The sequence below is a fragment of the Seriola aureovittata genome, chromosome 22 (genome assembly GCF_021018895.1).
Source record: "Seriola aureovittata isolate HTS-2021-v1 ecotype China chromosome 22, ASM2101889v1, whole genome shotgun sequence".
NCBI lineage: Eukaryota > Metazoa > Chordata > Actinopteri > Carangiformes > Carangidae > Seriola > Seriola aureovittata.
This window is the reverse complement of record NC_079385.1, coordinates 10,832,035-10,858,723: the sequence shown is the minus strand read 5'-3', so window position 1 is coordinate 10,858,723 and position 26,689 is coordinate 10,832,035. Positions and strand designations below refer to the sequence as shown.

Here is a 26,689-nt window from a genome sequence, read left to right as displayed (position 1 = left end):
ATCACACTGAGAGTTTTCTTGCATAACAATCACACAAAACCACTTTTCTTTTCTCACTCTTACACTGCTCAACAGTCATACCCAAATCTAACAAGCCTAAACTGCTCAGTCTGAAGGAGGGCATCAGTGTTCCCCACACACATATACAGTATATGCTATTATCTAATAATTAATTTAAGGAAGCCCACGGTCAGCTGCCGCCACAAACAGTTTATAAATCCCAGCAGAATCACATTCTGTGCTTTAAAGCACACCCTATGTTATCACAAGAGGACATGTGGGCACTTCGGGTTCATGCAAAGTTTAGAGTTACCCTGTTCTTCACAGTGTCAGACCCACTTCACAGAGAGGAGCGGGCAAACAAGAAATGTCAGAAGTATGAAGTGGTCTCGAGGTGACTTGTGCTTCTGTTTGGTGTTTCACTATCAACAAAGTGTGACCCGTCTCTCTTCCTGTATTGCCCCTTTGAGGCATTTTAAACACAGTTTGCATTCTGGTTGTTACTGCATTAATATCTCACAGTCGAAAATAGCAAAGTGGTGGAAAGATTGCAGGATATCCCCTGACACAAGGCTACTCTCAAAGACCAAATACACAGCTGTGAGATGTTTGAAAATAAACCATATTCATGGTGAAACCTACTAGTATTTAATTTCCATTTTTGGGCAAATAAAGATTCCACCAAGGATATTATGTGACTTGTTTTCAATTGCAATAATAACTTTATGTCATTTTAGTTTGAGGAAAAATTAAAAATGTGGGTTTTAATGATCAAGAAAACAAACTGAGTGACTTGTGTGGTTTCCAAAATAACTTAATCTTCTCATAAATTGAAAATCTAAACATGACTCTCGACTCAAATCCTTAAAGAAAGACTTCAGAAATGGAAAAAGGCTTGAGGAAACAGGTGCAAACAGTAGACGTCAGTTGATGAGTCAATGCCTTTAGGGAGTAGGAGAGCGAACAAGAGCGGCTGAGAGTGAGATGGTGAAATGGAGACAATAGAGAGCGCGAGGGACAAAACGAAGGAGGCAAGTGAAGGACAGAGACATGACAGGGAAAGAAAGGAACAGAAAAGGATAGTGTGGCAATGAGAGCGAGAGAGTAGGGGAGAGAGAGAGAGAGAGTGATGGAGAGAGAAACATTTGCAAGGTGTACATTTGAAAAGACTGTTTTTGACAGGGGTGGGTGGTGGGCGGTCGGGGGGATGGAGGTGGTTTGGGTTCAAGAATGTCCTTGTATCTTTGGAAGGCAGGTCTTAATCAAGCAGCTTATTCAACAGATAGAATCACATCATTCCGTCTTTTCATGTAATTTGATTGCTGATTGCGCTGCCCACTGCAGCATGACGTTACACTCTGTTGGTTACCCCCCCCCCCTTTTTAGTGACAGTCCCACATAGACGTGGACAGTTCAGACTTTAGCACAGATTTGATTAAAACTAATGTCCGATGTCTTGACACCTCCCACCTAAATACTCTGATGTTCATTTTCTGAAGACACATTTCAAAAGAGTAAAATAAAGAGAGAAAGCTTGAAAGATTATAATGTCAAAAAGTGAATTCCACAACTCATGATAACCTTGCTGTGTGTGTGTGTGTTTGGATTAGTCTCCAGGTTTTTTCTGCATACTTTTTACGTGTGCGTGTGTGTGTGTGTGTGTGTGTGTGTGTTTGCCTGGGATAAGCCAATAAACTTACCGACAAATAAAAGCTGGACGGCGTGGTGGTGTGTCATTGCTGCTCTGGGGTTTTTGTTTCTTTGTTGTTTGCCTGCTCTGCACTGCACCAGCCTCTGTTTGTTTGTGTGTGTGTGTGTGTGTGTGTGTGTGTGTGTGTGTGTGTGTGTGTGTGTGTGTGTGTGTGTGTGTGTGTGTCTGGGGTGATTCTAGTAGGTGGTTTTAAGGTGAGCTATTATTTTGAAAATGTGACGTGTATGAAGTTTTACAATTTCAATTTTTAAAGAACTATTGATTTTTAAATACGATTTTAAACCACTAAGTGTTTACATAATCTCATACAAAATAATATTCCTTCTGCAGGACTATCATTATTATCATTACTCTTATTCTCTCCAGGAGACCACCCCACCAGTTGTGAAAGATTATATTTCAGTGCTTAATTAAAGTTTTTGAACTTAGTAGGAACTTCACACCAAAGAGGAATGAGGAAAGGGATGACCATGTTACTTGAGGGGGCGTTCACCTCAGGGTCCAACAGGACGACAGGTCCTAATTAGCTCGTTGTCTCTTACTTTGTCTTCTCCTCTTGCTCTCCTGCACCTCTCTTCCCTCCTCTGTCGCTCCTGCCTGTTAGGCTTCACTTTGTAAGTGAAGTGGGCTCAGTACAGATCCAACAGAACAATCACCGCCTTAACAATCTAGATCCATCCACTCCCTCTCACTCTGTCTTGTTCTCTCACACAGCGGCTCGAAAAGGTGAATTGGTATGGATCCAGACAGAGCAGAGAGAAAGAGAGAATCCATGCTCCAGTGACTTTAACTTATTCTCCCCCCCGCTCTCCATTTATGTGCCATAAACACACAGAGAAGAGATGGAGCTGCCCTCCATCTTTGCCCCTTTTTTTCTTTTGTGATATCAATGTCATGTCGACCCCAAAACAGATCAATAGCAAAACTACTTTTAATTGGAAAACAACAATATAACCAGACGTTTTACACATAAACACACGCAAAGTAACCAGCTTAAAGGCTTTAAACCTCGCAAGCTTCTGTCGACGTAAACAACCCAGCGCGGCCCGTCATTCCACGTCTGCCCTTCAGACAAACACAGCGGAGAGTCGGGCTTTTGAAATGTCTCGGAACAAAGAAACAGACAATGTGCCCGAGCGAAGGTTAGCAGATATTTCATCTGAACTTTGATAACTGCCATTAGAAAGATGACATATAGGTGCCAATAATGTGCAAGCTGTTGGACGACATCGCCTGAATTCCCCAAGCCACCCAGGTTCGTTTTTACAATTCACTATAAATCATCAAGTCAGAGCTCTGCAGTGAAAAATGAAAATTATGAGGGTATTAAAGACGCCACTTTTATTTCCTTTTTTTCTGCTGCAACATTTGTTCCTCAGTGTAATTGAACTTATGTGTTTTATCACTGTGCAAACAAATGATCTCAGCAAATAAACACTTTCTCTTGCAGGCAAACATAATGTGCAGAAAAAAACTTTAAGCCACCGCTGTTTTTAAAAAAAAAAGTTTTTCCAGAAATCAAAGAGAAACTGATGGTTCTCTATGGGAAAGGACCCAGGAGGGACCCATCTTTGTTACTTCAAAAACTGCTGGTAGGGGTGAAGAGAGGATTCTGGAAAATTCCGTCTAACGGGTACAGATATAAGACTTTCCCCTCATTCTTCAGTTATTCTCTGGGAGCATTGTGTGTGGAGAGTACTATTATTTATTCATACCTTAGTTATTTTAAGACTTCCATGTCTTTGATCGGTAAATTATACATCTGTAGAGATCTGAAATTTGTGCGTATGCGTTGCAGACAGACGCTATAAAAGGCCAAAAGCTACATATACATTACAATACAATTCAGCTCTTTACAGTAGGTGATGCTTTTACCAACAACTTTTGTGTATCGGAGGCAGGTGCCTGCTCGATAACTCACACATCAGATCGGCGCTCCCTTATCATTTCAGCTTTATCTAATCTACTTTTTCTTTTTTTTTTTCCATGTTCTCTCAAAATAGTTGCCAGGGACAGATGTAGCACATTTTGTGTAGGGCCACTCTCAGTAAGTGAGACGGGTTTCAAGTGATTCATCGGCGTATAAAGTTTGTGACCTTGCAGTTATGGGATGATTTTTCTGCCCTCCAGGCCGGCAATAAAAGAGGGACGCACCTGAGCACAAACCTGCTGTTGCAGTATGAAAGAGCAATCAGTGCCCGCCTGTGAATTGGTTTTTGACACTTCTAGTGATGACAGGGAGAGATAACACAGCGGCCGGGGGGGGGCAACAAACAGCAACACGTATTTTGCACACATTCCCACACCGACACACACTCGCGCAATTTCAGTCTTGCCCCCGAAACTAAATCAGACAAGCATTTCTGTAATCCTTACAATACAACTCCCTTTCCCTTTGTTCCTTCCTCTCCTCCTCTCTAAACCGTCAGGTATTATGTATTCCACACAACGCTTGACGGAGGAACACAGGAAATGAAAAGGCAGACAGAGAAGCACGTACCGGCGCATCAAGGGGGGGAAAAAAGGGATTAATAAGAAAATATTAAAATGAGGTGTCTGATATTATTTAGGGGGAAATGCGTAAATGTTTTTCGTCCACTTAAATATGTCAGCTGCCGAAGAAGTCACGTAGAGAGGGGGTGGGGGGGTGGTTGGGGGGGGTGAAAGATTAAGCGCTACAGGTTCAAAGTGATACAAGACCAAATCACCATCGGCATTATGCAAAATGCAAACAGATGAACAGATGCGATGTTTGGGCGAAGCAGCGAGCTTAACTTCAGTTTGAAGGTGAAAAGCCACATGACGTGTTTTCATGATCGGGATTAAACAAATTAGAAGAGGAGCTGAGCTTAGCATTGTTAAAGTACGAGCAGAATGAGTCAAGTCAGGGTGGATAAACGCCACAGGATTACTGTACAGTGTCTAAGCATTATGTAGACTCTAATTAGTTCCCCTTTCGCCTTTTGTGCTGCAGGAATAACCCATATGGTTGACTTGAATGACTGGAATAATTCAGCGATATAGCATAATATTCTCTCTTATGACATCATTTGTGTCTGCTTGCATGACCCTGCAGAAAAGTCCTTTATTTAATTACAGATCTTTCATCTGGTTCATCTCTGTGCTCTGTCTAGAAGTCAGGTGCGGCGTGTCTGCGTATGTATGCATGAATGTTTCCATCCACAGTATCTTTCTCTACGTATGTTCACGATTGTGTCAGTGTATCAATATTTGAATGAATTTCCGCTGCAAAATGAAATATTCCGCACTCTCATATTGAACGGCAGCACTTTTGTACATTGAGGTAACTTTAACCCACGATTCAAGAATAACAACCATGTAGGGGAAATCAATATGTTTGCATCAAGTAAATCCAGTGTAAGTCTCACCATTGAAGCTGACAGCGCGAATGTGGCTGAGCAGCTCTTTGCCATCGATGTTGTTGGCCATGCGCGGGCAGAGGCCCGGGTAGCCGTAGCAGAGTTCCCGGTGCATGCGGTGCAAAGCGTGGGCCATGGCGTACACAGCGTCCATCACAAACTGAACCTTCCCCTCTTGTTCGTAACTGGAATCGCGACCGACTTTTTCTAAACCTGAGAGAAAGAAAAGAAGAAGTGGTTAGAGGGGAGAGGAACGAAGTAGGAAGCCATTTCCAAGCTCAAGCCATTTTGAATTTAAGTCACAGTCAACGTACGGAACTCCATCTACAATGGCAGAAGAAAATAGATGTGTGTAACAGAGATGAGGTGAAGGGAGATGGGACAGGTTGAGACAAATGAAAGTAGAAATAAAGGTAGAGTTTTTGCTCAGGGAGAAGTAAAAAAAAAAAAAAAAGAAAAAAAGAAAGGGAGCCAACCAGTCACATATAAAAAAGAAAAATTGAGGTTAAGCAAATAAGAAAAGGGGCATAAAAGAAAGAAGAAGATAGATGAAAACACTGAAAAAGAACTTTGTGGAAAGACAGGTTGACCATCAGAGAGGCAGCAGAGCACTCAGCCTGACACTGACAAATAACTCCTCTCAATCCATTCTCGCCCTGGTAGCAAAGTTACAGAAGAAAGAACAACATGTTCCTTCTTTACATCTTCTGAGCCACTGATAATGGCATTTCCATGTATGAGGGGAAGGTAAGAAAGTGTCCCGGGCAGACAGAATAGACTTTGTCCTCTTTCTGAATCATCTCACATGGCTGTGTTAATGACTATGTGTCTTGTGCAGTTATCTCCTTTAATCTGATCTCATATACAATGTTCATTTAGCTAGTCAGATATTCTCTTTTGTGTCTCTCCAGTGTTTTTTTCTTCCTTTTTATATATATATATTATATATATATATATATATATGAAGCTATGTGGCTTATCTAATGACTGCAGCATAATTAATTGCTGCAGAGTAATGGTTAAGTTCATCAAGTGCCGATGAAACAAAAACGGGTGGTGTATATTTTCATTTGGCCCTCCATGCACGGTACATGCATGCATACACACAAAGTCCCACTCACACATACATAACACAAAGACATGCATAAACATGCAAATAACCTCTACAAATGCAATTTATTCAGAGGGTTTTTATGTAACAACTCATTAGCATAATGAGCGAATGAAAAACGAACAGAGGGGAAACCAAAACCTCCTTGATGCATCAAGATGGAAATCAGCAATTGATGATGACATTCGCTTTCTCTGTTTTTCATCAAAAAAGTTTGAGTTTCTTTCTCCTCCCTACGTTTTATTTAACTATCTCCTTCCCTTTGTAATGTAATTTATCTCATTGTGCCATTCTTATCTTTTATGTTTTCCCTTCCTTATCCTTATGTCTCCCTCTCGTTCACCATCTCCTCTCCACTCGACTTCTTCCCTTGATCCCTCATTCTCTCATCTTCCCTCTTCCTGTCCTCTCTTCTGTGCCGCTACTTTTGCCTTTATTCACCCATTTCTTACAAGTAGCAGTCACCTTCAGGCAACTCAAACTGAATCAAAACCCGTCTGGGCTGAGTTGAATTAACAAGACCAGAGGCCGCCTCAATCAATATGAGCATCCATAAGGAATTAATGAGGTCCTGAGAATGAAACCCGATCCACACTTATAGAAGGCTCTTAGGTGTTTTTTGTGTATTTGTGTGTTTATTGGTGGTGCTGGTGTGTGTGTGGGTGTGTGTGTGTGTGTGTGTGTGTGTGTGTGTGTGTGTGTGTGTATGCGTGTGTGGGAGGTGAGTCAGCATTGTCAATGACATGACAGGGTAATGGAACTCATCTACTCTCAGTCCCTGGATAACAAAGCTGTACCTATGTATGTATGTGTGTGTGTGTGTGTGTGTGTGTGTGTGAATGGGTAGGAGAGAAAAGGCAGACAGACATTTAATGCGTGCGTGTGCGGCAGAGAGAGAAAAGAGGAATAGAGAGCAAGAGGAAAGCATTACTCTCTCTCAATTGCGATTCTCTTATTCAGCCTCACACGCTCCCCATTACTGAGTCTGTTAGACGCAGCGGTGCTGTGTTTCTCCGTCCTGTTGGCGCACTCTCCCTCCTACCGAGGCCCAGTAAGAGCCACATTCCTCTGCGCCAAAGTGCAGCTCTTCCCGGCCCCTTTCAAAGATTTAAATACGTGACTATTCGTCTTCGCGACTGCACATAACTGGCTGTAACTTCTGTAGCTGGCGGCGTTGAGGCAAAAACAGAATTGATTTTATGAACGCGGGCAGGGCGGTGATCCAGCAAGCCACAGTGTATACGGGGAAAAACTACCTGCTTGCTATAAGGCAACAGACTGAGACTGAGACTGAGGGTCAAAAATCTATCGGGTCGTTTCCTAGCAAGAGGCATGAAACTTGTTGCTCGTCGTGGTTTGGCCAACACGCTGTTTGGTGTATCACTGCCTGTAATTTGACATTTCATTAGGAAACCAGGTGCACAAATGACAGTGACCTTTATTTATCCGGAGAGGTACACACCTTTTGGCCAACAACCTGCTCAACATTCATAATGGCACACATTCACACCCCAGTAGTCGCTGAAAGAGGAGAGAGCTTTTCTCATTAGCTTCTGAAATACTGGCCACAAGCCCAGTTTCCTAACCTCACAGCCAAATCTATATTTAACTGTCTTCATTTCCTGCCAGTTACCAACAAATTGTATAGTGTAAAATAACCATTACATTTTATAGCTGCACATGAAGCTTGTTTTTTATTCTGATTTTGAAATGTGGGGTGTTGCTGTTTTTCTTCTCTCTAAAAAACCTGCTTTAAACTACAGCATTTTAATGATGTCAGGCTAAGATGTGTCTAACAATACTACCGAGGCCTTAAAGGTTTTTTTGGGGGGTTTTGTTCGGAGGTTTAAAGGTCTTGTCATGCCCTGGGGTTATTTTGGTAACAGCCTCAGTAATGTGATTGATGCTACTAAGCCCCGTCAAAACCCTGTGTGCAGCAGGGTGAGGTGAACACTCCACCTGACCAACCACTGTGTCTGTGTGTGGAAACAAAAACCAATACAGGAGTGCAGCAAGGTGAAGCTGATGCAACTAACTGACTGGCTAACTGCCTTGATGGATCCAATTGGGAGTCAATTTACTGCCTTCGTCACTAATCTCTAGAAACTGATGCCCGAAACAGTGAATGGAGATCTACCATTAAATAAAGAACTCATGTGGAAGTCGAACACTCGGGCGTGTTCCAGCACTTAAATCTGTGCAGAGCGACGGTTAAAATGGTACAGATCGACCATTTAAGCTATAGGCTGAAATAAGTGTCATGTAGAAACCTCTCAGGGTTAAAGTCATTTATTCACTGCAAGCAAGTTGTTAGAGGAATGTGTTTTTGGGGGAATGTAACAACAGCCTCCTTTAACTCAGTCGTTTGTGTGATGTCTGATCTCTGTGGCATGATATGTTGCTGTGGCAGCTTTCAAGTTTATCTCCTAATATACTGAGGATTTAACTAAGAGCTATGGTTTAATTTGGCTTTGTGGCTAAAAGACACAACCTGGACATCATTCACACATTAAGAATACTATCTTTGGCATTCAGCTGCTCCATGCACAACCTCCACTGCAGCAACTTCAGTTCTAGGATTAAGTGCCTTGCTGAGTGCTTGAGTGATAGTTTTAAAAGTTAAACTGATATATAATATAATAACATGATGATAATAATAATAATAATAATAATAATAATGATAATAATAATAATAATAATACAATAACTTGGCATCCCCTGAAAATCTCTGCGCTCCAGTGGTTAAACATGACCTTGCTTCAGTGATGTAGATGTGTACCCTGTGACATCACCGTTGGGCGTGGCTACAGGTGCAGCAAAACGCACCGGTGGAACCGGCTTGAAACCAAAGAGAACAGTCGAACTCTGCTTTTCAGTCCGTTGCTAAGTTTCTATTCAAACTTTAGAAAACTGAAGCAACTTAAACTAAGTATTTCACCCATGAGTGGTTAAATTTGAAGTGAGATTCAAATGAAAAGACATGCGTTTGGCTTTGAATATGCTTGGTGTGCCCAGCCAATCACAAATGAAACCCGCAGCCATCTAATTTATACACACTTTTATGCATAACATCAGTTGTTTTGCCAAAAGTCAGATAACATGTGGTCTGCTTTCTCTGCTGGGACTCTTTAACTTCTGATATTAACGCTCACACAGGGACGCCATATGGCTCATTGTCTCACAGACAAATGCAAATCCATAAAACTCAGACATCTATGCATGCACGCTCGCTCACATCCGCAGTTGCTGATTAAGTGAATCATCTACTGCATTGCTTCTAGTGCAACAGAGGACAATGCATCCTGTACTTAAGGCCTGTAATCTCTGAAAGTTTCTTAAATGGTAATATGGCATACTTCTATTGCACTGCATCACAGGGATGTAACACAGCAAAGTGAGAAATTTGAATTTAAGTATGGCGGAATTGGTCATTCATACCACATAAACCAGAAAGCTGTACATAAGATTGTCTGAGGACAGAGCATTCTGAAATATCTCTATACAGCCTCACTAATCAACAAAAGGCCCTTGAGCTGACTGCCTAATGTCCTATCATAATCACAGACCTAATTATGCTAATAGACCATAAATAAAGCTAAACAAGACATTAATTAGTAAATGCTTTCACAGTATTGCACCTTTACACAGCACATGGGCAGCATTAATGTGACACTCCTCCCAGAATAAATCTTTTAGTATCTAAAACGTACCTCATGACAGTTTGGACAGTGATTGCTTACAGGTTGTACGTAAATCTTTCATGTCATTTTTCACTGTGGAAAAGTTTTAATTACAGAGGAAAGTAATTAGTAGAAGAAGTATTAAAACATCCACGAAAATCTCTTACGCTTCGGTAAGAAAATTCCACTTCTCCACTGTCTGTCGCGTGCTCAGCACGTGGCTAAATGTGCTGCTTTACTTTGTAGCTTTGTAGCTTATGTAGTAAGGTTGTTACACACAACTATGTTGGCATTGTATGTAAACATGGAGCATACTGATATAAACGCACAGGAGGAGTCAAATATATTTCAGTTACATCTCCGCAGGTCCTGGACGTGAATGTAGCGTCAGAGCGATAGTGAGCTCTGACGACTCCAACGTGGGACGGACATTCAGTTTTGGTAGGAAATGAAAATCGGGTTGGCCAATCGACATTGTGAAGTTTAGCGGACGTTGGGTTTTGCTCGCAACTAGAATGTTGGTATTTCATTTTTTTCAGATGGCGTTGGTTTGGTTACTGGGTTTCGATTTTGGTTACTTGACCACACAACTTATACCCAGCTGTCGTCAGTATTCTACATCAAATTGATGTTGGCAGTTGACGTCCTAACATAAAAATTTGGTCGTTTGGATGTCACAACCTACATTAAACCAAATATCAATGGTTACCAGTGTTGGTGGGTGGCTGCATGCCTGCGGAAACTTGTACAGTATGTACAGTATATATAGATTTTCATTGCTATTGACAGTGGTGTAACTGCATAGTGATATTTTGATACTTCTTCAAAACATCTGACACAATGCCAATTAGGCGTCTCTTTAAAATGGTACTTAAATTAGTTAGTGAATGTTGGGGTAATGAAAGTAACAAGCTGCTTGCGCTCATCTTGCAAATTCATCTTAGAAAAAAACACGACAACTTGGTGGTTCAATTAGGGGAAACTCATAATTGAACTGAAACACTAAGAATTCTCTGTTTGTAAGGAGAGACCTGAGGAGGAGTAAAGATGCTTTACAAATGGCTAGAATGAGGATATCAATAGAAGAATATTGATAGAAGAATTTGTCTTGACCTTTAAAAACTAACCTATAAATATCAGATTACTGAGTGGAGCCATTATTTGTGACTAGAATCATGATTACACAAAGCCAGAGTGTATTGCATGTGTTACTGGTGCACACTTGTTTGCATTCAGCGTGAGTGCACGTTTCCATTCAGAGAAATAAAAAAGAAGCAAAAGCACTGTACTTTGAGCCATAGATCAACGTGTCATGAGATAATGAGAATTTCTCCTTGCTGTTCTTATGAGATGTGAAACGACACGATGCATCATTAATCAGCATATCGCAAGAAAATGCAATCCTGCCTTGAGACAGTTAAACGACTGGTGCTGTTATGAGCAGTGCTAACTGGGAAAACACTACTGTCTCTGTTTCCTGGGATTGCGTCAGGTGTTGTAACCAGAGCAAGGAGTGTGTGTGTGTGTGTGTGTGTGTGTGTGTGTGTGTGTGTGTGTGTGTGTGTGTGTGTGTGTGTGTGTGTGTGTGACTGAGTGTGCGAAGACTACAATACAATACAGCTTTTATTGGATCTATCTGCCCATTGTCTGCAGCCAGTAACAGCCTGTCACATCAATGAAGTGGCCACAAATTCAGCCGTTTCATCTCTGCACATAATGTGTGCAGGTGTGAAATAAAAAAGACGTCTTTTACTGGCTCTTTAATACCTGAAATAATATTTACTATTCATTACAATACAGTCTCTCTTTCTGTGTGTGTCTGAGTGAGAACGAGAGGAAAGTGGAAGCGATGAGAAGGGATGAAGGGGAAGATGGAGGCAGAGACACAGAGATGCACAGAGATGGATTTTGGTGTATTAATATGCACCCTGCCTGTCTTATACGCATTACACTCTATTTTTCCAGCCGGCAGCTCCTAACTTAAATTCTGCCTTTCTGCTCATCGTTAATGACACTGAAGACCACAGGCAGCTTGGATGGTCGGCTACTTGGAAAGGGACAATTTGCATCGAAAAAGATTTGAAGAAAAACTCTGAGAGGCAAAAATACAGATGAAAAGTAACTTTCATGTCTCATAAAAGATCTGCAAACCAAGAAAGTGCACGAGGATGCAATCATTTCCCTATCTGCCTCCGAGTCATTTGCATATTTTTGTGGTTGATTATTTGTTCTTGTTGCATAGGCATGCAAGGCAGGGCGCTGTGTTCTGTTTCTGGATCTGTACAAATGCGTTCCTGATCTCGGTTCTGTTTAATAAAAGCCACAGGCAGTGCAGGAACTTTGTTCAAAAATGATTTCATGATGAAAGTTTTGTTTGAAATTGAGATAATCTGCTGTTTGTAGATCCTGACACCTGCTATTACAAACTGAATGCTAGCAGAAAATGTCACCTTTAAAGCCAGTACTTTAAAGAGGCCTCTGAAGATTAAGACATGGTGGTATTTTTTATCATTATCATTGTTCAAAATTGATACTGCATTCTGAAATAGACCTCCTCGGATATCTTTTAAACAACATGACACCCTACTTGAACGGTCTGACCTGGCACTTCAGCATCAATGCAGAGGTGGTGGCACAGTACTCTGACTCAGACTGGTAAGAACATCAGGGTTAGAGGACGGAACAGCAATCCAAACATAACCTTAAGAGTAGAAGTGAGGAGCTGAAACCTATTGTCCAACAAGCTGAAGTCTTGGAGAAAAACTCCAATTCTGGTCATTATTTGTCATTATTTGGCTTTAGGCATCATCATGTTTAATTATGAGTTTCTTCAAAGACCAATGTATTATTTTTTGCACGTACATAATGTATAAAGACTAAGCGTTGCAACATTTATCCTGGATATATATGAACACATACAGATGTTGACTGATTTCCTGTGTGACTTCCAGGCAGCTATTGGTTCAGGCCAGCAGTGTATTAAAGCGCAGGAAAAAAAAAAGAAAAAAGAGAAATTGCTGTAAGGCAGCCGTCTTTTCAGTCTTCATTGTTGGAGTTCTTCACAAGAACCCAAAACTTGAGCGCACCAACAAAGTCCCTGCACATAACTGCATTACCATACAACAACAATGTAACTTTGATAAAAGTATAAAGTGAACAAAATGTTCACAGCAAACCAAGTTTTTAGTTTCTGCAAATTGCTTTTTCAACTCTCAGTATAACAACTTTATATTACCTAATTACTTCCCATAATGTATCAATACAGAAATAAAAATACTTTGGAAAATGGTTAGGTGTAGGTGTGCTCAGGATTTTTAATATATATGCAAGATCACCATTATGGTTCTTTAATCTTCTAATCACATCTAATCACATTCAAACCCGGGAATCATCCTCTCGCTACCGATCTGCTGGTGTTTGGCCACTGGAAGTTAAGTGCCTCAGGTGCCTTCTCGAGTGTTGCAGACTTTATTATACATGCTACATATACAGTAAGTTCCGTGCTTACTCTGATTGAGAAAGGATTAAAATAACATTGCGTTCCATTAGAGGAGGCTGTGTCTTCGGTCCTGCCATCACCACGGCGTTAGAACAAACAAACACTTGTTAAGCCGCAACACTCAAAGTCATGCCCCGGAGCTCCTGGATCATTTACCAGGAGACTCCACAATGAGATTTGTGCCGGAGTAATATGTGCTTCACTGCCTCGCGAGTGAAGCCAGTGCTATGTCTAATGCAAAACACAAACCAATACAGTGGCAGGCAGTGAGGTGAGGCTAATGCAAGAATGCTGACTGGCTAAGTGCCTTGATGGATGCCTTCATGGACCATTGTGCCAACCAGGTTTTACACACACACACACACACACACACACAGTGATTGATGGTACTATGGATGACAGACAGACTAATGATTCGGACAAGCTCCTTAATTAAACATCAATTAGGAACACATATTTAGTTCCCTCCTTCTCCACTCCCGTCGCCTAAAAGAAATTTTTTTTCCCCCCTCTTTCCTTTTCTTCCCCTTTTCTCTGTTTTCTCAGGCGGGCTCACATATGCATATACGCACGCATTCACTTTCCTTTTTAAGATGCAGATTAGATAAATCTGGTAATAATTAAGCGGGGAAATTTATTTATAAATCTCAGAATAATGCAAATTTAGTTCAAATGGCGATGAATGCATTTCCATAAAGGTTGCTTAATTAGCTTTTTTCTAATCTATCAAACATCTCTGAAGCGGTCAGGGAGATGACAGTACGGGGAGATGCTGCCCACATACACATCATAATTCATAGACATTATGCAGTGTCATAACAATACACATATATGCACCTGTTTTTGCTTAAATATGTTTTTGCTGTATACGCAATAACCTGCCCACGAAAACCCACACGTTACACAACACGCACCCACAGATCTCTTGTTATAACCATACTTTTTTCCTGGCTCTGCACTAGCTTCAGGGCTAATCTGCCAAGACAGAAATGAATAATCAATAGGAGAGAATAGGAAATGAGCATCAGACAGAGATTCTGCTTTACATGATTTGACAAGAGAGCAGTGAAGCCAAGGGTTATGTCAATACACTGTTGCACAAATGCCAGCCATTAGATTCAAGTATGTGTCTGTGTTTGTACAAGTGCGCCAGTGTGTCTGTCAAGAAGTCAAACGTCAATTCCCAAGGAAACGTTGGCGCAATAAATCAGTTTTCAGTTTTTGACGAGAAAATGTGGGAACGCCTGAGTTTGTTAAAAGGCTGGTTTGATGGCAGAACAGCGACTTTCTATACAAAGAAAGTTCCTGTTCATTATCTTTTTGTAGTTGTTGCCATTGCTGGGATCTGGTGTCAGTGCTACAATGACTCTGTGTTTAGTTTAGCTTAGCTTTCAATTACCTAATTAGGAGGTAATGAACAGTTAAAATAGATTATTATGTAAACCAAGTCGTTAGGAGGTAAGTTTAAAATTGTATTGTAATTGTACACCTGGAACATTGCTAAAGGTCCCTCCTTGCAAAAGGAAAAAACAGCAAGTAGTGTAGGTCAAAGCTGAACCACGGAGTCTGTAAATTGTTGAACATGTTAAAGAGTTTGGATAATAATTCCAATGTTTACCTTCGCTTTCTCCTTCAAATATGTTTTGCTAACCTGAGGGTTTGCTGAAGAGCCAGATATTTCCCTCAGGAGATGTTACAGATCAGAAATGGAGCTAAAAGAAAGTGAATACTGAACTTCAACTTGGCCAGAAACAACTTCAAATCAATGTTAATGTTGCTCCAGAACTGCTGGATGCTTAGTAAGCAAATGTTAGCTTAAGCAAATGTTAGCAACTTAACACCTCCTGACCTCCTGCGGTTTAACTCCGCCCCTTGTGGCACGAGTCTCCAAGTGTACTTCAGGGTGTATCAGTACATGGTGACATCACCGTTGAGTGTGATTACGGATGCAATAGAGCTCACTTTGGGAAAACATCCATCAGTCATTCGTTTTGTGGGGAAAAAGTTAGGAAATAATACAATTTTAAAAATAAAATTAAAAATGAAACGTTCAAACAGAGAGTGCAGTGGAACACTGCTTTTCCACCTGGAATGATCATGTAATTGCTTGTGTTTGCTCCCCATCAGACATCCTCTTACGAAATGTTGTAGCATTCCCAGATCTCAGGAATCAACTTGCTGAATACAATGTTGTTTTTACTGATAGAAATTTTGGGCTAAAACTACAAAAATGAGCCCCAACTTCTAATAAACCAAAATTTCATTTTAATTGCAAGACTACTGTTTGACTCTCCTGCTGACTTCCTGTTGGGGTTATTCTACTGACTGAACCGTTCTCTCCAAGCTGTCGTCTGCATTCGTATCCTCGTCTTTCATCTACTCTCCCTCCTCTCCTCGGACCGCCCGTCACACTGCGGGGAGATTCTTTTCTGCTTTGTTAAGAGCAATTCACTGCAGAACACCACTTTTCATGAATAATGTGATGCCACTGACACATGTGGCTAATATATATTACATCTCTACATTATCGTGGGTATATATTTCTACTGAACCAAGCTAATATAAATTATTCATTAGTCATTATTCATATTATGCTGAATCACTGTCCTTGCACAATTTGGCTGTGCTCATTAGCTCTCTCTCTCTCTCTCTCTGTCACTGCCTTCAAGTTTTTTCATTTCCTCTTGTCACGCCATTCTTCTTGTAATCTCCTTTCGTAAGCACAAATAAACATTTGTGTCACTGAAGGAATGTGTGTTGTATGTCCGTGGGCCTGGCATCGTCCCACTCTTGAAAAGGAACATATACAGTACATGTACACACTCTAATGCACACACAAAGGGAGGGAGATGGATGGAACAAAAAGAGAAGTGAAGGCAGAAGAGCAGAGGCAGGAACGAGATGATAAATAGAAGATAGGTTCATGGAACGACGGTTGAGAGAAATAATAAGAAATAGAATCACACCAGCCGTGACGCCTGTCAACGTGTGGATATTCCAACCCATGAGCACCGTCTCGTCGCACTCGGCCTTCCATTTTGATCACAACTACACACCTGTAAAAGTTTGCGACTTTATCTCGCACGGCTGTGAGTCTATCGCACGATAACATCTGTCCACGGACGTATAAACGCCTGCCAAAGTACCCACAAAACGCCTCTGTGGTAGTTCTCGCTACAGTAGGTGTCTCCAGGGACACATTCTGCCATGATGACACACATACACAGACTCACGAGGTGAAAACAATACCTGCCACGCTGTCGCAGTTGGTAACAACAGAATCCATGAGAGAGGAGAGGAGAAGAGAGGGGGAGACGGTGGAGGCGGGCGACTGAGAAAACAGGTATTGTTGAAGAGAGGACGAAGCGTAAAATCACATTAGTAGAGCAGCACTTGTTCTTTCTAACCTGAAACAACTCCTCACAGACGTGTGTATTTGCACGTCCGCTCAGAGGTGCACACACCTGCTGTTACGCAATACACGGTTTTATTTGGATATTCCTACACGTTATCCTTGCACAATCAGGAACAAGGAAGATGGAAGTAAACATAGTGATAAATTTGGCTCTGGCTCACTTTACTGTCAACTGTGTTAGTATTTTTAAAGTCAATCACCGTTTAGAAAATGTAAAGGAAGCTGAATTGGGAAAAGCAAAATCAGTGTTTAAAACTTAGCTCTGTTTTCCATCGTTTGGGTCATTATTCTTATCATTTGTGATAACACTTTACTCCTAAAGTTAATTGCAGAGACTTGGAGATTCGAGTCCAAACAGGGAGCAAGGAGCATGAGCAATCAGACAATCAGACCAGGAACAGACAAATCCCCCGTTTAGCCACATTATCTAACTGCTCATTTTCGTGGAGAAAAGCTGGTTAAAAAAAAGCTTCTGCAACCTGTGCTTATGTAGTTTATCGCCGTATTTGATTGTTTTATTAGTCGTTCCAATTTTTTTTTTTTGGGTGAGCAACATCAGATTAAGGACTTTATGCCGACTTTTGCGTTGAGAAACACAACTCCCTGGTTGAAGTAGAGGGTTTCTCTCTCTCTTTCATCCACTCAGAGAGAAATTAATGGCTGGGGAAGGACAAGGGTTGAGGCATCTGTGTGTGTTCGTGAGTAACAACTAAATACACAATTGGAGAAACTCAGTATGACACCTTTTCACCTCCCGAGGGAGTTCAGATAACATTATCGTCATCATGCGGTCTATGTCCCTACCAGCAGGGAAGTGGTGAGGGCCGCAGCAGACTGTGTTCACCATCAGCTGCAGCATACACCTGTGGGGGCCGCCCTATTTTCACCCTTTCATCCACCTTAACCACTGCGAGCTCGAGTTACCCCCTCCCTGGTTTTGATTGATATGTTACATGTAAAAAAACAAGACAACAAGATTTTAGACAAACGTTACGGTAATTTTAAAAATGCTTACACAGCTAAACCTAAACCACCTCAGTCCGCAATACAGAACACCTAATACCAACATACAAGACTGTGCTTAAAACACAAACAAACCGCAGGTTAAAACAGTGACTGTGTGTTAACTTCCATTATGATGAAGTGTTTGGAAAAATCTTTGGCTTCCTCACTCACAGAAGATACGAATCCATTGTAAGATCCTTTCCAATATGCCCATCTGATTCTTAAGCATCTGGAAGACGCCAAGGCTTAAGCACGCCAGCGTTTTGTTGGTTTTTGTTCAGCTTTCAACAGCCTTCGGCCTTTACCTATCTATCCGAAACATGAAAGAGATGAGCGTCAACCCTTTGATTATCAAATTAAATTAAATTAAATATTAAATCTCTCTTTTCTGACAGATCGCACAAAGCGTGTAAAAGCATACATAAAAAAGTGTCGACGACGAGCTGTCCACTGCTTTTCACATCGTATACAAATGAGTGTGTGAGAATACACCCACATAACCACATATTATTACTATCATTACACACTATTTGATGACACGACACTGTTATCCTTCGTTTATTGCACAGAGATGATGATATATCACTCTAGTACTAGAGAGAGAGAATTTTGTACATTGTGCAAACCCCCTCATTTTGTATGTGAAGAAAACTGATGAGATTGTGCAGTAGCTGATCATAGCCCGGTGATTATCCACAACACTCCCATGAAGCAGTTATGCTCTTATAAGCATCTTGGTGCCCACACTGTTAGCATGTTTACTTAGCAGGCCCGTGCTGACTGCCTACGCTCCAGACAGCAGGGGTTTCACTGTTTGAGAGGGCTTCAGAGTGTAAGAGGTTGACCAGGAATGTACGTATCTGTTTCTACCAGGCAGGTAGGAATCAGGTACAGGATACAGGCATGGTACGGCAACCTCTCAGTACAGTTAATATCCAGGCTTGTCCATCTTGTCATAGGGAGGAAAGAACACCAGTCCCTTCGATCTATATGCACGAGCAGAGAATACTGGCTGGTCTCATGTCCTCCACTCCTACGAGTATGAGCTTTCACCCTCTGGCAGACGATATAGAGAACCCCAGTGGAGACTCAATCGTTTTTAAAACCTCATTTGTTCCTTCTCCTATTAACATCTTAAACAGTAAGGACATATTATGAGCTATAGAGACCATAATCCAATCCAATCATAAGGATTTTATTAGGATGAAAGGGGTTGTCTTAAAGTTGTGCAATGTTGTTTTAAACTTTTTACTAACTGCACTGCACTAGTTTCTAGTTGTTTGTAAAACGAATCAATATTTTTGATTAGTAATGGTTCAAATGACCATATGCAATGTGAAAGGGGTTGCCCGTGGTTACGAACCCACAGAGAAATAGTGCTAACAGCGCTCCGTGTCTGCTGCTAACACATTCGCCATAACAATTTTAAGACGACGTTATATTTGCAGCTTGTTCTACTGCTTTCAACTCGCTGTGTGCTGACTCAGCTCAGTTCACATTGATTCGTCGAGTTGTAAACCACGCTGATGTAACCACGCCAAGGTTAGTAAAGGAAAATACACCTTGACACCTTAACACACAACATTCTGAGCACATAACCTCAAACACACACATTTGTATTATCTCTGTGCTTGCCTCTGCCTTTCTATTTGTGCTTGTTTATTTAATTTGTGTGATCCACTGGCTTTCTGTCTGTATCAATTTTCAGGCGTTCTGCTGGGTGTGTATCTGCGACAAAGTGTGTGACAGGGACACGGTGAGCAGAGGGTCCCCTAGACCTGCTCAAGATGGATTACTGTGTGTGTGTGTCTGTGAGTTTACAGTAACAGATGGGCAGCGAGATGCATTCAACTGTGCAGGACGACCTATGATGGCAACAAGCACTCTCACGTGCACGGATGAACTTTCTGTGTGTAAGCATACAGGCATGTGGTATGAGTGCATCATAGGAATCAGTCATGCGCACACACACACACACACACACACACACACACACGCGCACACGCATATGCACACAGAGTCATCTACTCAAGCAGTTACATAACCAAGTCCTCAAGAAGATGAAAAGGGGTCATTTCACTGCAGCTAAATGACACTTCATCTCACCTACTGAAAACCAACACTGCTTCTGTCACTGACTGAGTCTAACAGTCTGCAATCTGTCTGTCTGTTCCCGTCTCTCTCTCTAATTGTCCATCAAGCTCTCCATCTGTGTTTGTCTCCATCTTTTAGTCTGTTTGGCCCAGAGGCCTTTTCACAGGGGAGGGGAGCAGCTTATCAGGCCTGTGAGCCTAATAATGCTTCTTCCCCATAAACCCCGTCAGGATACGGTCCATTCGCGGCGAGAACATGTGTTAGTGCGAGGGTAAAAAAAAAAAAAAAAAAAAAAAGGATCTAATTAACTCCTAGAATGGCAGTGTGAATCTCACACAGACAGATCCATGCACACTCTGCTAATATTGGATGAAGACTTTGTATTTCCAAAAGCATTTTCTTTTTTTTTTTTTAAACTAAGAAAAGCATCCTTGTGTCCAGAAAGCAAGGGCATCAAACTATTTCCTAGTACCCTTTAGAAGATAATTTTCCCATTAATAAGACTCTATAAAGTATTAATTATTTATGTTAAACTTGGGAAATGCAAAGCTTCATGTGGGCGCGTGTGTGTAAGCATCTGATAATCTTCTGTGTTTGCCCATTAAGTAGGAAGGAAGTTACAGCACAGCCTTCAGTAGGCCGCTGCAAAAGGAACCACAGTCTCATGTTAATCTCGCTAATCAGGGAAAGTAGACCAGAGAGCTAAAACTATTAGGAGAGGATTTTCTCTCACAGAGTTTTCCACACTTCCCGCGTACAACCTTTACAGTCTCAGTCTCGCTTAAATGTTACTTTCGGATTCCTTAAGCTTGTGGTAAAGTATGCCTCGTGTTTTTCTTAAAGGTTTGACGTCAAGTTAAACAAAAACATCTGGTGAAGAATTAGCAGTGTTTGTGAACTGATAACCAAGCACATTTCGTTGTATAAAAACACTCAATATGTGTTGTGATATACAGTCTAGTGTCCATGTAATGTAATGCATGGAAGGCCATAAAAGTGCACTGTGTACCATGTCTGCACCAACATACCCATTTCAGCTTTACAGTTTCTCTCTATTAATTGTACCTAGTGCTCAAATGGAATTGGCTATGTATTGCTTGGTTTGCTATTCATTGCCCGTATCTGTCCCATGTGCTTTCCCTCCATTTAGTTGGAAGGAAAAGACCTCAGACTGAGTGTTATTGGACCCATTAAACCTAGCACGCAACATTAGATTCATCCGTAACAAGCAATGCGAATTCAAAACTATACAGCTGCATAAAATACACAATGTTACAAATAGGTCTATAAATAGCTCTTCTTAGAGCTGGCCCATCATAACTATTTAAATGGAAGCGCTGATGTAACAGTCTACAGTCGTTCACAGACCTCGCTTTTCTTTTATTTGCCACATTTATGGCGAAATATAACAAAATGTTACGGCGGATCAGTCTCCGTGACCATGTTCGCAACCTAAGCTTTGACTCAAACACAGCAGTGGGAGGGAGAACAAATGACTGTGAAAATATGACTGAGGCATTCGTGAGAGCTGTCATTTTGGGGAGATTTTCTGTAGCCTTATAAAAAAAAAAAAACGAAATTACTTAACAATCCATGCACTAAAACAATACATTAAACACAACAACAGGTTGGTGATTATCACCTGCTTTGTTCAAGATTTATATAAATGTAATGACCAAACTTTTGGAACAGTCCCCTGTCCCCAGTTCATCTACAGAGAGATCAAATTCATGTATCAGGGAGATTGTTTTGTTTTTTGTTTTTTTTGCTTTTAGTGCAAGTTTTGTTTTCATTTTTCAGAAAAGAATACAATCATAATCGTAATGAAATATATTAATGATAGAGCTGTATTTTCCAGTAATTCGATAACAGTATTTGACCCCTTCCCCCTTTTGTTTTATACTTCATTGTTTCCAATATTTTTTTATACTGTAGGTTTATGTCAATATTCATACACTGCTTTGTAAACAAGCCAATGAAGCCTTTTCAATTTGCATCTGACAGAAAAGGAGGAGTAGACAGTAAAGAGTTGAAAGACAACTTCAGAAGAAGTCAGAGAGAAAGTTGATTAAATGTGACAGTCGACAAAGAAAAGAAAGATCACCAAAGCCGAGGAAAAGAAAGATAAAAAAAATATTGGTATCACTCCCTCGAGAGTGACAGAAGTCACAACCCACACAGGAGAAGAAGCGACAAAGAAAAAACAACAGCCAACAGTGTAACAACCTTGTTTCCTGCTCACACTGCACTTTAATCCCTCTGTGTGTACCTGAGGCTTATAGCTCCTGTCACAACCAATGCTGTTCACCGGGGGAATGGATCCATTGATGAGCCCACGTGGAAACATGTGTAGAGAGAAGGTGTGTGTGGGTGTGTGTGGGTGTGTGTGTGTGTGTGTGTGTGTGTGTGTGTGGTGTGTGTGTGTGTGTGTGTGTGTGTGTGGATGCACACTTGCCTGTCACAATGTGTTTGTGTCCAGTTACACAGAACAAGGATGTGGTATCCCAACACATCTGGAGATCTGTCCTGCATTTAATTTATACAGATTTTTATTTCATCCAATTACTGTGCTGACCCAGACAAACCCAAACTCCAGTTTATGATCTTTAATAATAAAAAAAATATTATATTATTTCACTAGGAATTCAGTGTTGTAGTGCAGGTTAGTGGCTTTATTAAAAAAAAGGGAGTGTGTGGATGTGTGTGTGTGAAAGACCTTGTGAGGAGTATATAAACCTGTATCTTTATAAAAACCAAGGATCAGGCATCAAGGTACCGCATTTAATTCACACACAGCTTGTGCACTCATTCATGATTTTATCTGCAGCCACTGCAGGGCGTGTCAGTGTTTGTGAGCATGTAAGTGTGCATGTAGGCTTATCTGCGATCTGGCGTCTGCTACACTCAGCTTTTCCTCAGGCATCAGTTTTACCTGACTGCACACATTCAACCGAGGAGAGTTTTATTCCGGTGGCTGAGTTGTCCTGGCTGATGTGCTTGCGAACATAACAGCCACGACTGAAAAAGAAGAGGCTTTTAACTTCACTCGGAGTGCCTTGGATTTCCCTTTTCTTTTGTGCTTAGTATTCTTTTGATGAGAGATGAAATGATGAAAGATGAAAGATGCGGTAATGTGCTCTAAATAAAACTAACATTGATTAACTAGACTGGAGAACGGGTGTCTGACACTGGTGGTAGTATAGTGTTGACAAAATGTTGATAAAAAAATTACATATACACCATGAGTGGCTATATATATATATATATATATATATATATATATATATATATATATGAAATATGCATTAACGTCATGTGACTCACTTTGCGCTCACACAAGCATCAAGGTAAAAGAATATCTTGCCGGTAGGAATGATAGACAAACAAAAGAGTCTTTTGAGAAGGTGATGTGTGAGCTGTGGTGAAAGAAAGCCCCCGCTGAAACACAGACTCTCTCACTCATCATCTGTCAGGATCTGTATTCATTTTATTGGCATTTCCTGTTTTATTTTGAAGTCTTGGTTCTGTTGTGTTGCTGTTTGTTTTACTTCCTGGTTTTTCCCTCCTGTTTTGATTGCTGTCTCCGCCCTAATGTCTTTCACCTGTGTCTTGTTTCCTGTGTATTTAAACCCCGCCTCATTTCTCATGTCTTTGCCAGATTGTCTTTGTTACCCTAGTGTTCAAGCTCTCTCGCGTTTAAGTCCTGTTTGATTCCCCGTGTATGATCTGTTTTTTGGTATTTTTGTGACCCTCGATTCTGCCTGTTCCTGATCTGCCCTTTTGCCTGGTTTGACTGTCTTTTTGGTATTTTGACCTCTGCTACGTTTCTTGGATTAAAGATTTGGATTTCGGACATTGTACTTCTGCCTGACTCTCTCTGCATTTGGATCCACACACACCTGCCCTTTACAGTACAAACTGGCCATGTCGGACCCAGCAGAGGGAGAGATGTTTGGTCATGCTCTGGGAGCTCAAGGGAAGCGTCTCACCGATTTGGAGTGGGCAGTTTCCAGCCTGGGACCGGGAGTTCAGTCATTGTCTGAGCAGCTACAAGCCCTGGCTGCCCAGACTCGCCAAGTGGTTACTCGTCTGGATTCCATGTCTTCTGCTACAACAGGCCCAGCTGTTCCTGCTCCACCTCCAATACCCAGGGATCCTCCGGTTCATTTTTCAGAACCCAGAGCACCCCCCATCGAAAGGTATGATGGCACTCCTGAAACGTGCCGCTCATTTTTGACTCTTTGCTCGCTAACTTTTGAACTGCAGCCTCTTACCTTTGCCACTGAGCGTTCTAAAGTAGCATTTATGATCACTAATCTCACGGGGCGAGCACGTGAGTGGGCCACGGCTGAGTGGCAGAGACATTCATCTACCTGTGACTCTGTAGCTACTTTTTCTGCTGCTTTGGGTCGTGTCTTTGGTCAACCTGTCTCGGGCCGTGAGGCAGCCCGTGCACTTGGTAATCTCAAGCAAGGCAGAAGCCGTGTATTTGATCATGCCATCAGATTTCGCACTCTGGCTGCTGAGAGTCAGTGGAACGACGAGGCACTTGCAGACACTTTTTTCCTGAGTCTCTCTGAAGAGATGAAGGACAGACTTACCATGGTTGATCTTCCTACAAGTTTTGAGGGTCTTGTGGAACTTGCTATTAAGATTGACAACTGGATGCAGGAACGAGAGCGGCTCAGAGGAGCTACTGGCCCTGACGGTCACCAGCATGGGTGGCAGAACAGCTCTAGGACACCCCCTGTGGTCAGAACTTCATCAACCGATTTTCCGGCCTGCCCTGGATCTGCGCCTTTTAGCCCCAAGGAGGAACCTATGCAGCTTGGTCGTACCCGTCTGAACCAACAGGAACGCCAGCGCCGCCATCGTGAGGGACTGTGCCTCTACTGTGGGGAAATGGGGCACTTCCTGGCTCAGTGCCCGGTAAAAGGCCTGGCTCGCCAGTAACCGGAGGCCTACTGGTGAGCCACACCGTGACTGCCTCTACACCAGCACGCTCCTTGACCCCTGTTCAGCTCATCACTTCTCCCAAGAATTCCCTGGCCCTTACAGCCCTCATTGACTCCGGGGCAGACGAGAGCTTCATGGATCTGAACCTGGCCCACCAGCTGAATCTACAACTCCACCCTCTGTCCAAGCCACGCCGGGCCAGCGCTCTCGATGGTCACAGGCCCCTGGGTCACAGACCAGACTCCTCCTCTGTCTCTGTTGATGTCAGGTAACCACAATGAGACTATTTCATTTTTTATTATTGACTCTCCTCAATACCCCCTTATCCTGGGTTATCCCTGGCTGTGTAAACACAACCCTCTCATGAACTGGGCTACTGGGAGAGTGTTACGGTGGAGTCCTATTTGTCAGTCTTCCTGTTTGTCTCCTCTGTCGGTTTCCTCGCCTGCTGATTCCTCTTCTGAGTTTCCTGACCTGTCCAGGGTGCCTGAAGTCTACCTAGACCTGAAGGAGGTCTTTAATAAGGTTCGTGCCACGTCCTTGCCACCACATCGCCCATACGACTGCGCCATAGAGCTCCTCCATGGTGCAGCTCCACCCAAGGGTCGTCTGTACTCCCTCTCCAGTCCTGAGAGAAAGGCCATGGATGACTACATACAGGGGGCGCTGTCTGCGGGGATCATCCGTCCTTCCTCTTCCCCTGCAGGAGCTGGGTTTTTCTTTGTGGAAAAGAAGGATAAGACCCTTCGTCCTTGTATTGATTATCGTGGCCTGAACGACATCACAGTGAAGAACCGTTACCCACTTCCTCTCCTGTCGTCTGCCTTTGAGCTTCTTCAAGGGGCCCACATCTTCACTAAGCTGGATCTCCGCAACGCTTACCACCTCGTCCGTATTCGTGAAGGGGACAAGTGGAAAACCGCATTCAACACACCCAGTGGTCATTATGAGTATTTGGTGATGCCATTTGGACTTACAAACGCCCCAGCTGTTTTTCAGTCAATGGTAAATGATGTCCTCAGAGATATGCTGAATGTCTGCGTGTTTGTTTATCTTGATGACATTCTGATCTTTTCCCAGTCCAAAGAGGAACATGTGGGTCATGTCCGTCGGGTGTTGAAGCGGCTGCTCCAGCATCAGTTGTTTGTGAAGGCGGAGAAGTGTGATTTTCACCAGACCACAGTGTCATTCCTCGGGCTTATGATTTCACCAGGACTGATCCAGATGGACCCAGAAAAGGTCAAGGCTGTTTTAAACTGGCCTGTCCCCACCGACCGGAAACAGCTCCAACGCTTTCTGGGTTTTGCCAACTTTTATCGCCGTTTCATCCGGAACTTCAGTCAGGTCGCAGCTCCTCTACATGCCCTCACCTCCTCAAACTCTAAGTTCTCCTGGTCTCCTGAGGCTGAGGCAGCCTTCCGTGCCCTCCTGTCCCGGTTCTCCTCGTCACCTATTTTGCAGATGCCCGACACCAAACTCCAGTTCATCGTTGAGGTGGACGCCTCTGATGTGGGGGTCGGGGCCGTTCTCTCCCAACGCTCTGCCAAGGACAATAAGGTTCACCCCTGTGCCTTTTTCTCCAGGAAACTCTCCGCCGCCGAGCACAACTACGACGTGGGGAATCGGGAGCTGCTGGCTGTGAAGTTGGCATTGGAGGAGTGGAGGCATTGGTTGGAGGGGGCAGAGCAACCATTTCTAGTCTGGACTGAACACAAAAATCTGGAGTACATCCGTGGAGCTAAGAGGCTCAACTCCAGGCAGGCCAGGTGGGCGTTGTTTTTTACCAGATTTAACTTCACCCTGTCTTATCGCCCCGGGACTCGTAATGTCAAACCAGA

At 42.4% G+C, this 26,689-nt stretch overlaps 1 protein-coding gene across 17 annotated transcripts in view; it reads right to left on the bottom strand.

Moving 5' to 3' along the window:
• grm8a (glutamate receptor, metabotropic 8a) overlaps window positions 1-26,689 on the bottom strand; it is a 340,337-nt gene that overhangs the window by 148,420 nt on the left and 165,228 nt on the right. For all 17 annotated transcript variants that reach the window (XR_008826432.1, XR_008826427.1, XR_008826437.1 and 14 more), the window contains one exon: window positions 5,101-5,304. Coding sequence is in view for 5 of the 17 variants with exons in the window: in XM_056367297.1 (XP_056223272.1) it covers window positions 5,101-5,304 (204 nt within the window). In the remaining 12 variants the exon portion in view is untranslated. The remainder of the gene's footprint in view (window positions 1-5,100; window positions 5,305-26,689) is intronic.